We start from the raw sequence: 14,752 nt of genomic DNA on the forward strand, positions 1-14,752 counted from the left end.
TTGTCTTACACCTCCTAACTCAAGAAGGTCTTGCGACCTCCTGTGAAGCTTCAGTGGCCTCTCACAGGGCCAGGACCCCCAGGTTGGGAATCAGAGCATCAGGACCCTTTGTGCAGCTTTAATTCAGACCTGCTCATTGGCAACAGCTGAGCCAAAATGCATTCAGCACATTATTACTGACACTCATTGTGGTGTGTAGACTGGACTCTCCATCACAACCTTCAAACACAGTACCCAACAGTAATTTGCGATCATTTGAAGGCTGCACTGATAGATTCACTGCTTTAATTGATGTTTGGACATTTTTATTGATGCAGTTATGTTAAATTTTATTGCCTGTCCTTGAAGCAGATGGTTGTCTGGAGGTTAAACGCCTTTGCCGTAGGCAGTCAGAAGTCTTCCTTCATAACATGGCTCTCTAATTCTGCCGCTCATTCACTGATGTTTAAAATCGCACGTCAGTGTGGCATCAGACACGGATCTATAAGTTGTGTACAAGAAAATATCACCATGAAAGTAATGAACAAATATATTTATTCAATTCCAGTTTATTAAATAAAATTATATCTGTGGAATCACATTTTTTAAAATCAAGCTTAATTTAAAAAGTGGCAATTAAATGACGGTTTATCGAAGTTAATCAAAGCCGTCTTCACATTTTAGTAAGTTGATTTTTTTTCCATACTGATGGAAAACACTGATTACACAATAGGTGATATATCTTTAAGACTGCATACACACAGGCACACTCAATCAACAATGGTGACATACAGTAAGTGTGTTGTTTAAAAACTGCAATACTGAGTAATGCAAAGCTTACTGCGGCTATATATCCTGAGAATTATAAAAAAAATTAAATCAGTGGTACCAAAGGCTAAGTGCTCAGTTTGGCTAAGATATACACATTGTAATTCTTTGGTAATCTCCGTAAAATTTTCAAGTTAAATACTCAGATCATCAGTGAAACACATTTTTAGAGAGGATTAAAATGAAGACTCGTCTAAGCCTCATCAGGACAGGCAGGAACACTCGCTAGAGCCGGGATGAGCCTCTCGAACACGCTGATGCCTTTCAGGAAGACTTGCTCATTCAGGTACTCGTTGTGATCGTGCAGCAGGATTGGCGTCCGGTTCATTGGGGAAAAGCCGATAGCAGGGATACCCACCTAGGTTCAACAGATAAACCTATTACCAGGCACAGAACTGGAGGGGTGGAATAGCTTTTGCCTGACAATGTCATGGAAGTCAAATTGAATGACTTTTTCCCTTATTGTCCCTTCTATCAGTTCTTATACTCACCGCTCGGATAAATCGGCTGTCTGTGGCCGCTGGAAATATCTCCTTTTCCAGAGTCATGTTCCTACAGTGGAGACATTGATGATGTTTTTATGATAAAAGGACAGATTGAGGACAGTCCTACAGTACCTTCAAGGTTTTGTCAGCTACAGTTATCTGGATCAACATTTCAAAACATGTCCTAAAAGTGTTACAGCTTGGGTTAAGGCAGTCTTTTACACTGCCTCTTTTGAGATGGGAATGTTGCACTGTTATTACGCCTCGCTGTTCTGTATAAAAGTTACAGTCTTGGGATGGGGGGACAGAGATGTCTCGCCTTTTAGCAGACAGTGGAGGTAGTTATAGTGTCGAATCGATGTCTATGTAAAAGGGGCAGCCAATAGAATGGGACGGGTATGATGCTTTGACAGATGTGACCCACCACCAGGAGATTTAAAAAGCAGCTAGCAGCAGTTAGCAGCTAACTCAAAGAAGAACAGCAGCTGAAATTTCGGCAAATTACAGAGACAATGAAGTCTGGGAGCTCCATACTCTCTGAGCAGAGGATGAGAACAACCGCCATATAACAGAGACAGTAAACGGTTATTGTTGTCATGTTTTGCCATAGTTATGGCTTATAATATATAGGGTTTATATTTATTTTACTTATTTTATGTACTGCTTTGTGTTTTATTTTTTTTTCTGCTGCTGCTGCTTCCTGTTTGCACTGTCCCTTTGCTGCTGTAATGTGGCAAATTTCCCCGCTGAGGGGCGGTTAAAGGAATATTTTATCTTATCTTATAAAGCGCTGCTGATGGGTATGTTATGTGTCACACTAGAGGCTGATGCTTTTGTGTTGCACGTCACACTTATCACACATTTCTTTCTTCCAGAACTCCAGCATGGTGTCTAAAATCACACACTGGGGTGGCATGATGCCAGCGTTATTTGGTTCTGTATAAAAAAGCAAAGCCGACGTAATGAAGGGTCTTTGTTGCGACCCTATAGCAGGACCTCTATTTTAGGTCCTATATTTATTTCCAGTAGAATACACAGTAAATGAAAAAGGAAAATCAGTTTTCCTTACAATGCTGAGACAAGTAGCTCGACAGGACAGACAAGTCAGTTCTGAACAAGAGAAAAGGATTGTGGAAACTGTGTGAATATTTGCAGTTGAGGTGTGAAACATTGAATGCATTATTAGGGTTGTAAGAGAATATAGAGGATACAATTCTTATTTTATGATTTATCAGATCAGTAGACAAAGATTTTATTGAGAAATCTGGGTGTTAGATTGCTCATCTACTGTAAATAGATTTACAGTTTCTGGTTCTTGGACAGTAAAATTAATCAGCAAGGCTCAACAGAAACAGCAAACACACACTGCCTGAGGACAATAAAACCTAAACTCATTTCACCTTCATTTGAATTAGATACAATGGTGTAGATAGAGCTATAACTGTGGTTAAATTATCACAATATATTGTAGCTCTTACTTGCTTTTTATCCAGTGAGTAGTGCCAATAGAAAAATATATTTACACAACATCAGACTGCCTTGTATTTGCCTCTGCACTCTCACATGCAAAAGAAAACAGCATATAGATTATGCATTAGTGTGTGCAGCTTACTCACATTGCTTTGCAGGCTGCACTGAAGGCGCTCCACCAAGGATCATTCTCCGCTGTAGAAGTCACGTGCTGGTTCATATGTTTCTGCAAAGGAAGAGATTTAAATCATTTGACAACAGGAACAAAGCAACAGCTCCTTTAATACTGAGTTTGAGCGCACTGACCTGAGCAAACTCATAAGTGACATTTTCTCCTGCTTTTTTACACCACTCCTTGATCTGTCTTTCAAAGTCCTGGTGGGATAACAATAATTTAGAGGTTAGTTTAAAGTCCACAGATGTACACAAACTCATCTGCAGACACATATTCACACTCACAGAGACACACCTGTAGATTAACTGTGGGTGGTATTCTTAGATCAAAGCTGACGTCCATTTCAGCTGGGATGACGTTGTAGGCCACGCCTCCTTTGACCATGGTCATATTCACTGTGGTGACATCACCAAGGGTGAAACACTCACTGGTATTTAGCCTGAAATACACACACACACACACACACACACACACACACACCGTAATAGTGACATCACGGTGATTACAATGCAATTACACTGTAATTGAATCTAAAGTAGAATTGCATTTTTGCACTAAAAATAAACTTTTAATCAGAAAAATCTACATCAAATCGGTTTTCTTTGTAACAAACAGCACAACACATTATGCACATTAGCACTCCTTTAAAATGACCAGGAGCCAAAACATGACATTTCTTATAATTTCTTTACACATCCATAATTTTTGTAATAATTACCTTGACATTTTCCTGAAGAGAATGTATGTTATGTCGATGTAATTTGGTATTAATCAGAGGGAATATAGAGGAAATGTTCTAAAACTGTCATTTATTTTTTTCGACAGCAGGTTATATACACATGACACAAGTTGGAGACAAAGAACACAAGAATTTCCCCTTTCTGGGAGAGATAAAAGTGTACATATAAGTTCCGTGACATATGTGTCGGGGAAACTTGAGAGAAATTAAACTGTCATTTTAGCTAGAAATAAGTAAGTTGTGCTCACATTTTCGAAGGGGGCTTCCTTGACAGTACTACTTAAACTACAAAGAAATTAAAGCCTTGTTTAAAAAAAAAAGGCATTAACATGCAGAATTACAAGATCATCCACATGGCCCTGTGCCGTAAAAGACTAATTACTTCAAATCCCAACTCTGCAATATCTGAGGATTTGTGGACCATCTGCAAAAATACGGGCAAACATCTAACACGCAACCTGCATAAGAACGTCAGTATTTCACAAGTGTCACTTTATTTTTTGTCATTATTCTGTTAAATGGGTTTTAGCGCAGGTGGCAGATGATTGCCTCGACAGGGCGGCCCATAAATCAGAGCTGCTTACAATCGTTATCTTGGAACATGAATGTGACATTTTTACTGTTACACATGGTTCATTAAAGCATCTCAGTAGCATTACCTTGGAGGAGTGAGCCATAAACAGACACACGAGCCATTAGGAGCAACTCTTGCACAGTTGGAATAGTCAAAAATGTCATTTTTACAGCCCTTAAGAGATGCTTTCAGCATTTTATTTGAATCTGCAGTACAAAAGGAGCATAGAGAGGACTTTCATACTGAGACTTCCTGCAGAGAATCAGACCTTAAAGCTCACATTTGGAGAAGAACTGCACAAAGCAGATCAAGTGTTGTGTTATAAATATGCTGATTAAAATGTATCAGCTCAAGCTTACCCCAAAGCGTGTATTAATGAGACAATCTGTCTTGCCACATACATTATATAATAAATCAAGTTCAATCTCACCTGTGCTTCTCCTTCTCTCTGAAGTCCAGGAAGGAGTTAATGACTTGGCGCTGGGAAAGATAAGGCAGAATGGTCACTGACACTAGGTGTAATTACATGGACAATAAAGGCCAAAACACACTGGCAGCGAACGCAGTGTGTCTAAAGATATGCCCCTATTATTTTCAATGTGCAACCACACACCAGCAGTGGCAAGATGTGCGCTTGAGCTCCTGGACGTGCACTTTTCCCCACTCACTCTCTGCTTGTACATACCAGCTCCCGTAGTAGCTCTTTTTCTCTGCTTCTATGGCAGCTCGACTCCTTTCCTCACCATTTAAGTACAAGGAGAGCTCTGTAGCTGTTGCTGTATCTCGTGTGTAATAAAGAATAGATGAGGAGAGACTCGCTGTTGAGGTCGAGAAATATCCTGAGCTCAATGACCCACAATCCCTTGTAATTAAGACAATGGCCAAAAAAATATTGCCTGGCGAGTCATAGCTCTGGAGATTGGCAGATCAGGTGAGAAATTAAGTTTAATTAGGGGCTCTCCACACAATTTTAAGCTAATGCATAGGTAGAGGAAGTACAGATCTTTCACTTCATAAGTGCTGTTTCATAGGCAACTGGACTTGCTTGAGTTTCTTAAGGACGTTTCGCCTCTCATCCAAGAAGCCTCTTCAGTTCTTCTTCAGCTGTAAAACTGTTCAGTGAGAACCATATTCTTATAAATACTCCCCAAAAGGCACTCCACAACAGGAATATGTTTCAGCAAATTCACTCAGGCACATCAATGACTGAAAGAGTAAAAACAGAATTTAAAAGTTAACCTCAATAAAAGCCAGCATGCAGGATTCCCCCAAGTGCCTCACCTACTAAAGGAGACGTTGCATATGTAGTTCTTCTTCAGAACTGAAGAGCCCTCTTGGATGAAAGGCGAAATGTCTTCAAGAGACTCAAGCAAGTCCAGTTGCCTACGATATAGCACTTATGATTAACTTGACCTGGATGACTCAAGAATCTTCACCGACTTACAGATCTTTCAGTAAAAGTAGTGATAACTTTGCGTGTAGTTGTAGCACGACTTGTCCAGTGTGAGCTAGGGGCGGCACTTGACGCATGCTGCGGCAGCGCTGGTGTGTTTTCAGCTTAATACTCCTCTGATAATCAGAACAATGGCCCAATCAGAATAAAAATGTCTCATATAACCACCTCAGTTGGAAGAGACTGGACCAATTAGAGGGAATTTTCAAACAGGTTGAGAGGGGTGGTGTAAACTTTTGATAATCAGTTTAAAAAGGAAAATATTAGTGCCTATTAACCATGTAAACACTTAATCTGATTGTTTCTCTCTGGTTGAAATAAATATATCCTCTCTGTGCATGTTTGCCCCATGCGAGGGTAACATTAGGTGAAGTAGTGCAACACATACAACATGCCACAACAGCTGTTTCTATGCGCCTCCCTCTGCTGAATTTGACAGAGAATCGTTCATAAATTCAAAATAGTGGTAGTGTGCTCAGCTAGTGCTACGTTCTTAAGTGTGAGAACGTAGTAACTGCATTCTTTGATTTTGAAACAGGAAACAACAGGCTACATGTGGACTCGCTGGAAATAACAATTACCTGTATCACTACCTGTAGCAGTAGCCTACATAAGAGACATTTAGGGAACATCTGTAAATTGTAACTGCAGATAATAACCTTGGTTACACTTACATTACTTACTACTAAATTGTATTAACAAGTAGAATCACTTCTTCTCCCTCTATACTTTATGTACTGAATTAATTTAATTTTCTCCATAAGGTTGGAAAAAAAACCCTTAAAATCTCATTAGATCACTTTATTTAGCATCCATATACCCTGTTAAGTTGGGAACTAATTGGAATCATTTAATCTGATAATGACTTCAGTGACTTTAGGATATTACATATCTTGACATGTTTCGGCAGAAACTTCCGCCGAAACATGTCAAGGTATGTAATATCCTAACATGTCTGAGATAAAAGAACACTAAAGTCATTATCATAAACTAAAGACATAATGAACACCATTGAACTATCATTTAATCTGGTTGTAGATATATTGTCCATGTAACCACAGCGACAGTCCCTCTTAGTCCTTTTATGATTAAACAATTTTATTAGCTAGTTAACACAACATTGACACTTACCATCTTCTCCGCAGCTGTGTTCTCCACAAACCTAGACCCATGACCTGGGCTGCCCGGGCAGTGGACTGTAATCCCTGGAGAAAAGAAATATTTCTGCTTGATTTAACATTAACTTTATCATTCCTCAAAAATCCTGAATCTGATAAGATGGTGAAAGTCTTTTACTCTGTTATACTCACACCAGGGGTTCCTCTCTCCATAAAACACAGTGAAGGCCTCGCCAGGGTTGGCTAGACCTACAGAACACAGGCAGACAAATAAAACACTTTTAGCATTAGTCAAGTGGATAAAGATTATTATAAAAACAGTTGGGCAAAAGGACAAAAGTAGATGATCTAAATATTAGCAACTTCACATCAGGGACTGAATTTCAGCACATATTTGCCATTGGCTTCAAAATCAATAAAGGTAATTTGGCACAGTGAGTAATACCTAAATATCTGGTTGTCAGACTTTGACATCAATGACAACCACACACCTGATATCTGACTAAAAATTTTAATAAACTGTTTCAAAGTCATCTACCTATAAAGCAAGGAATCTCTGTCTGTGTGTGAGGGTGTCCTTTCCATATCTGGAGAACCTTTCCTCCGATCTACTTCACATTTGGCAGGTGTATTGCTAGGGACCCAGGGAAGTGCAGTGTCAAATTTGGTGCAATTTGGTGCATGAAAAATGTTCAGTATCAATAAACCTTCAATGAACAAGTGAACAGCGCTCTGTGCAGCAGTGGGGGCGGGGCTTCAGGGCTCTGTGGAGAGTCTAGCATACCTTCACCTCTCTGTCACGCTCAACACATTCATCAACAGGTGAATAAAGAGAGACCGGAAAGACCAGAGACGTCACACTGTAGCCAACTCAAACATTTCAAGCATCAGCCATGTAACTTATGGAATAAAGGTGTCAAATGTAAAGATGTTTGGATGAGCAATTCTCGAGAAAGCTGCAAACTATACACCACAGTAACTCACTGCTGCCTGCATGCACACGGCAAGAGAGCAGAAGGAGGGAGAGACGCTGTGGTGCTGCCAGAGGAGCTGCTGACTGAGTTTACTTTAAACAGCAAGCCTGGGTCTGAGGGGTCTGAAAAGTCTGTGCCACATGTATGAGCCCATAATTCATAATTGGTGGTGGAGGAAACATTCACATTCTTAACTTTCTTTCTTGGCCATGGTGCAAACTCAACAACTGGCCCTGGTTTTAACGTATTGAGTAAGTGAGTGACCTTCAGTGTTCAGGTACGTATTCATAACATTTAAAAGAAGATGTTGCAAACAGTTATATACTTACCTTCATCAAGTGCAAAGCCAATGTTTAATTTATGGAACTCAGCATGGTTCACAAATGTTTCCATTCCCTTGTGACCTCCGACTTCTTCATCTGAAAAGAAAGAAAAATAATTTTTCGATGTTTATGTCACATTTTCATTTGCCAAAATGCTCATACTTGGTTAGGATACATATATGCAGTTTAACTCTTTCTGAATCTATTTGACACGCTTCACCTGGGGGGGGGCGCAGAGGCAGGTGGGGCGTGCTTGACCAGAGAGGGAAATGTGATGTGGAACTAATGTTTAAAGGAAATAATACTTTGATATCTGGATCATTTTTTGACAGAGACGAAAAGAAACATGCAGAGACTCGTCATCTTTCATGTTTGCGTTTCCTAGGGTGGTGAAGGCATGACCCACCCTGACATTCTTACCCTAACCCTGACCAATCTCACTCCTCCTGCCTAAACCTAACCAACGAGCAAGTACTAGCCAAGTACAACAAGTACTAGCCAATCAGAGGGAGAGTAGGGTGGGTCATGCCTTCGCTATCGTTGGAAGAGAAAGTGATGGTGGATGTGCTCAGAGGAGACAGCTATTGGTGATTGGAGCACACCAGGACACACAGAGGTTGATTATTATGACAGTGCCTAAAGGCCCAGGCTACTTGATGAGTGTTAACAAGAGACAGACAAAAGGAAAATGCCGGTTTAGTGTGTATGGGAGGCCAAAATGGAGTTCTCAAATTAGAGTGTGAAGCACTTACAGGCCCCCCACTACTCACCATGATAACTAACAAGCACCTTTATCTTTAGAACTAGTCAATTGACCACGGCAAACAGTTCAATACCCGCTCTACTCTCATTCTATTTCTATTACGCACTCTAAAACCCAACAGAGCTGGTTTGTGCCAGTTGTGGTTTCCAGTCTAAATGGTGCTTGTGCAGACAGAGTCACTGTTTGACTATCAGATAACAGAGAGTCAGTGCAATTACCCCACTGTTACAAATTGCCACCCTTGCCAATATGTAACATGGGGCAAGCAAGCAAGCAATCCCTGTTTGGATTTAATGACCAACCAGAGTTCACCTTTGTGAAACTCTGTCTGAGCAGAAGTGCTTGGTCAGCCAATGGAAACAATGCTCCACTGTTTCTCTTGAAATAAAACTTAAAACAAACTTCCCAAGTGTATACCTGGCATTTCCTGGTGGGTTTTTCACTCTCTATGTGGGATTCCATTGCCTTGATTCCTATTGTGCTGAGATTGAAAAACTTCAGCCATGCCACAAAATCTTGGTTTAAGTCCCCATGAAATGAAAAATGTCCAATTTTAATCCCATGTCTGTGTAAAGTGAGAATTTATCTTCAGGTATTTGGTAAATATATGTAAATAAAATCCTGTACCCGGAATATTTTTTGTTTACAAAAGATACTACAATCAAATGAGCCCTTGGGCAACAAGCTAGCCACATCGGCCATATAAAACTGCACCTCACCATTTGTGAATTGTAGTAGCTAACAGAGCAATATTGAGAGAGACAGGAAGAGATGTGAGTTACCAGCTCACCCCCTTTTTCCCCTTTAAGGGCGGTGGCCTTGTGGGTAACCTGTGAGGGTATGACGTGTGCTTTATAGTGTGTATTGAGGGAAGCAGCTCTCTCGGGGTGTCATGGTGAAGACGCATGCAGCAAGTACTGATGACAGTCAGCAGAGTTAAGTGTCTACATGAGCTCAGGGCTACTGTTAGACATCATGAAAAGCCCATGTTTGTCGTTGTGTGGTGAAGACTGCAATAAAGCTGATGTTCGTGAACGGCACCCGAACGCCTCACCATCCTTCCTTCTGCAGAGTGGTCTGGACCGCTAGAAGCTAGTTAGCAGCTAATAACGAGGCAAGCTAATTTAATGTTGATAAGCCAGCATGTTCCCAACTACAGTTTGGAGCCGGTATGCTGTCACTGAGAGAGAGATAACACGTGTGTTTGGATATCATTAGGCAAAACCTTTGATTTCATTTCCAAAAAAATTTGGCAGAGGCCTAATTCATCTCTCCCTCGTCCTCCTCCTGATCTAATGGTGATGGAAGAGGAGTAAACAGACATATAACATATAACATATAATGGTTTTAAGGTATACTGTGATAGAAAAGTTAATAGTTAGTTGATGTTTCCCAAGACGGTTATCGTACCGTGAAAATCTTAAACCGTTGCAACCCTATACCCACATCAGAACCATGAAACGACATCCTTCTTTGGTGCTGCCTGCATGGCAGTTTCTCTGAATGACAGGACACACCTTAACAGGCATAAAAAAAGCTATCAGGTGAGTGAGGATGGTGTCAGTTAAGAAAAGTCTGAACACGCCTCCACTGTGTTTTTTAAGTCTGGAAAAATAAGTGAAAACACCCGTGCAGGTGCATCAAGAGTGTGAAGATGTCCTGACAACAAACTATACATAGAGGAGGGAAAGAATCAGATGTTTACCAGGAACAAACATTAAGTGCACAGTGCGCATCAGTTTCCGTCCCTCTGCCTTCAGTCTTCTGACTGCCTGGATGTACCTGCAAAGAACAAAAGAAAAAACGTCAGAGTTGTGACAGGAATAAGAAATGGAGTCTGAACTGACATTATACAGGCTGAGTGGGTGGGTGTTAAAACAGGTGTTTCTTATACAACATAATTTAAAGTGAAGATCACAACAACACTAAACTAGAGTACAAATCCTGTGTAATAAAACAAGTCATTAATGCAGTTTATACCCACTGTATAGTTACACATTTCATGTCCTGTGATCCCCGGGCATAAATGTTGCCCTCTGCATCTTTGAAAGCACTGAAAGCATCGTATTTCCAATGTTCCTGGAGAAGAGATTGATATCAAATCTATTTTTTTTTCATGTCCGTCACAGATTATTACAGGTTTGTAACGCCACAAACAGAGACAGAGGCCATACCTGAAAAACAGGTACAACATCTGTGTGGGAGTTCAGTAAGATGGATTTCAAGGTCGGGTTCGTTCCTTCCCATGTCATGATCGACACGACTCTGCCCGGGCATATCTACAGGGAGAGGGAATGACAGATAAGACCCAGCGTTTCCTTTCAGAGGAGGTATTAATAATCTCTGTACTGTATTTACATCTTGTACATAAACGCTGGCTAGATGATTTATGATATCATCACTGACACACCTCAATTTTCCTCATGGGCAGCCCAAGCTCCTCAGCTATTCTGTCCAGGAAGCGAAGAGCAGCATCTAGAAGTGAATCAACAGGTAGCAGAAAAATCTGTTTAAAGTTTAATTATCTAAAAGTTCACAAAACAATAGACAATCAGAATTTCTGCTTTTTGATACCATTTGAATTGTGCCATGAATTACACAAATGTAATTTTGCAAGTCAAGAAAGTTGCGGTTTGTGGTAAAACTGTAGAAGTATAAGGCTGTGAAAATAAGTCATTATAGCAACTACACAAGTCGTGTTAGTAACATCATACATCCTTTTTCCATTGTCACTCTTGGGGAGTAAAGTCATGCTGCCCCAATTTTTGTTTCCATTGTCAGTTTAGATGTGCTGTGCCACGCTAAGCCACGCTGGAGATGGACCTTCTCAAAGGCTTACTGACCACAGCCCCAACAACCCCCCTTCTCCCCTCCAAACAAGTATGTGTGCGAGACTCTTATCACCTCTGTCTGCAGGAGATCAGAGAGAAAGGCGTTTTTAAAAGTCTCTATGTGTTCAGCTCTCAGTACATGTGTAGCTTCTGATTATCTCTGTAGTTTGGAGTTTAGATAATTGCTTAATTTTACTGTTGCATGTTCACTATCAGCCGTATTATAAGTTGTGTTATAAGTTGCTGCTCAAAAACTCAACATTTCTTTATTTTGCTGATTCACAACAAAGTTTTTACATAAAAAAATAAAGGGGGACTTTTATTGTGAAGGATCTATAGGAAATGAAATGTGTTGTTACTGAATTAGCGAAACTTTGTTAACAGCCTCTCTTTGGTAAAAGCAATTCTAATAATACAGCAGGGAGGAAAGTGAAAGCAGAAGCCACAGTGAGATGTTGATGAACAAGGGGTAATACCTTCCTCTCTTGCTGAAGCTACGATGCCTGTGTTTTGTAGCGGTGTTGTACTAAAATGTGTTCCCTGTCGAATAGTGTTGGCCCCCTGTTAGTGCTTAGTACCCCGCTCAGTGGTTAGGGCTAAGGGTTTGGTTCAGGTTAAGGTAAGGGGAAACACTTATCAATGTGGAAACAGTCTGTGAAGCAACATTGAGATGATTTATATGCTTTTTTTTTTTTGCTTCCTGGCTGATAAAAAGACCAGTAGTTGCTCGATAAAACACATCAGCTATAAAATTACAGCTGTGCATGGAACATACTAAGTTAATCATGTAACTAGCTGGTGTAGGTGATGTATCTTGTGCACAACGACACAAAACTAAATAGTTCTGCAATAAACCTACGACAAACTGTGACTTCCTTGACTTGCAAAATTATCTTTTTAACTGATAACACCATATTTGTAGTTCACAGCACCATTCAAACAGGATCAACAAATTATTTGTCTCATGCTATTGACCACTGTACATATTTTTTCAGAACTAGTTCCCATGGGAGACACCAGAACATGAGGGTCTTCACCTCTCATGCAAGGTTCTAATAATGAGTCTGAACTAAGGCTGCACAGCTGATTGAATTATTATCAAAATCACAATATTGCAAAGTGCAATATTCAAATTGCAGGAGCTGCAATTCTTCAATAAAAGTAAAATATGTCACAACATACCATCATAAATGAAGCATGGCAGTGCTACAGACATGCTCTGGTTGACCAACTTTTCCAGATGTAAGGCAGACCCCAGAAATAGTCCAGAAATATCACATCACCCCCCCCCAAAAAAAAAAATAATGGCAATGTGATTTTGCTTTGGCATATTGTGCAGCCCTAATCTGAACTAAAACAAAAGGCTTAACTTCCTGCAGACAAACAATCTCAGCAGACACTTTGTGCAATCCCTTTCTTTAGGTCAGGGTCACACGTTGTCTGCTTTGCTTGACCAGTGAAGTGAGAGCCTGGGTCAGCACCTCAGCTTTCTCCTCAAGATAAATAACTGAGATGATTTAATGTCTAACTGACACAGATAAGAGCTGGACTTTGAAATATCATAGAAGGTAAGATGATAGGAGGATTACAGGCAATTACATTTCATACTTTTATTCGCAGCTACTTACTTTTAAACATTTTTACTTTAAATAAAATAAAATAATCGTAGCTGTGTAAAGTGATATGAGGAGTAAAATAACAGGAACATTTTGGCCATATTCCAACAGCTGTTCGTCCTGACCCCAGTGTTTTAGTTAAATAAACGTCAAAAATCCATCTGAGACATCTCCAAAGGGCATGGCTTGACACATCAATGACTTGTAATGAGAACACCTCACCATAGTCAGGCTCTGGGTGGACAGTTTTGAGCCGCAGGTACTCTCTGAACAGACTGACAGAGGGATCCTCTCCCTCAGCAGAGCTCTGTCCTCCTCCAACACTTGGACAATCTTTGTCAGGCAGCATGGTGCGATGTATTCACTCCTCTGAGGACACACAGGTTAACACCATTAAAACATATTACAGTCAAACATGATAGTTAACATGCCAGCATCATGTGAGACATACTGTGTGTCTGATCAAACCCAGCCCAAACTGCACATCATGTCCTGTACCGCTGCCATGCTGCAGTCACAGCTGCTGTCTGATCGTTAGGTGCCACAGGCCGGCAGCCTGTCACGGCATCGTTAGCCGGTGTTACCTGTTTCAAGCCGATGAGGACACAGTTAATGCTACAACAGCTAGCCAGCCTCGTAGCCAGATATCCTCTCTCCTCAGTAGTAAAGGAGCTATGGCTGCGTCCTGACCCTTTTTCAGTCACCTAGCTGAAGCTGCTGGTAAACAGGGACCGACGTCACAGGACGACCGACAGCGAACACTGATTTAATGATTTTAGCTAAAGTTAATACTCACAGGACTTTCCTGGTGCTGTCCACTTGCTGGTCAGGTAACGTTGAGTTGTGTCAGCTGATCACTGCTGACTGGGCTGGTTCCTGCCCTTCAAAATAAAACACATGTCGCAGATGCTGTGTCGAAGTCTGCTTCCTCTCAAGCGTGACTGTGACGGTGGGGGAGGGGCAATACGCATACACACACAGAGGAAACGACACTGTTAGAAAAATAAATACATATTTTCTTAACTATTGAAGGGGGAACTCGTTTCCAAACGCCTAAATTAAATAATTTAAATAATTTTGCATAATAATTAGACGCTAAAAAAATGTTTTATACATTTTTAAGGCATTCACATAAAAATAAATTAACTCTTTCACACACAGTGGTCACTACAGCAGACAGCTATTTCAAACCCATCTTCTTCTATATACATGGGTTTGATGCTATAGTTGCTTTTAAGTCACTGAAGTGGACCCTGGTGTGTCATGCCATACACTGACACCCACTGGCCAGGTGTTGTAAGTGCAAAACAAATTTCCCAAAACAAAGATGGCCGACAGAATTTAGGAAATGTGAAGCTCAGAAATATTTTGCCAATCCTTTTATGATAAGAGGCCCTTAAAAAGTAACATGTAAGGAGTTATAC

General features: G+C 40.5%; 1 protein-coding gene across 3 annotated transcripts; it reads right to left on the reverse strand.

Annotated features, from left to right (window-relative positions):
* Positions 1 to 517: 517 nt before the first annotated feature.
* Positions 518 to 14,270, reverse strand: LOC117256181 (aminoacylase-1A-like). 3 transcript variants are annotated; one of them, XM_033625429.2, is made up of 15 exons: positions 14,125 to 14,270; positions 13,551 to 13,697; positions 11,292 to 11,356; positions 11,056 to 11,160; positions 10,866 to 10,960; positions 10,587 to 10,663; positions 8,125 to 8,214; positions 7,014 to 7,070; positions 6,835 to 6,908; positions 4,681 to 4,730; positions 3,232 to 3,376; positions 3,069 to 3,137; positions 2,909 to 2,988; positions 1,299 to 1,359; positions 518 to 1,165 (listed from the first exon to the last, which is right to left on the reverse strand). In XM_033625429.2, the coding sequence occupies exons 2-15, from the start codon at positions 13,675 to 13,677 to the stop codon at positions 1,001 to 1,003; spliced, it is 1,260 nt and encodes a 419-aa protein (XP_033481320.1). In that variant the 5' UTR covers positions 13,678 to 13,697; positions 14,125 to 14,270; the 3' UTR covers positions 518 to 1,000. The 3 variants fall into 3 exon arrangements, with proteins under 3 accessions (XP_033481320.1, XP_033481322.1, XP_033481323.1); XM_033625431.2 differs by lacking the exon at positions 14,125 to 14,270 and adding an exon at positions 13,913 to 14,048; XM_033625432.2 differs by lacking the exon at positions 14,125 to 14,270 and adding an exon at positions 13,780 to 13,918.
* Positions 14,271 to 14,752: the final 482 nt, after the last annotated feature.

Source organism: Epinephelus lanceolatus, chromosome 1, assembly GCF_041903045.1.
Source record: "Epinephelus lanceolatus isolate andai-2023 chromosome 1, ASM4190304v1, whole genome shotgun sequence".
In the NCBI taxonomy this organism is placed as follows: domain Eukaryota; kingdom Metazoa; phylum Chordata; class Actinopteri; order Perciformes; family Serranidae; genus Epinephelus; species Epinephelus lanceolatus.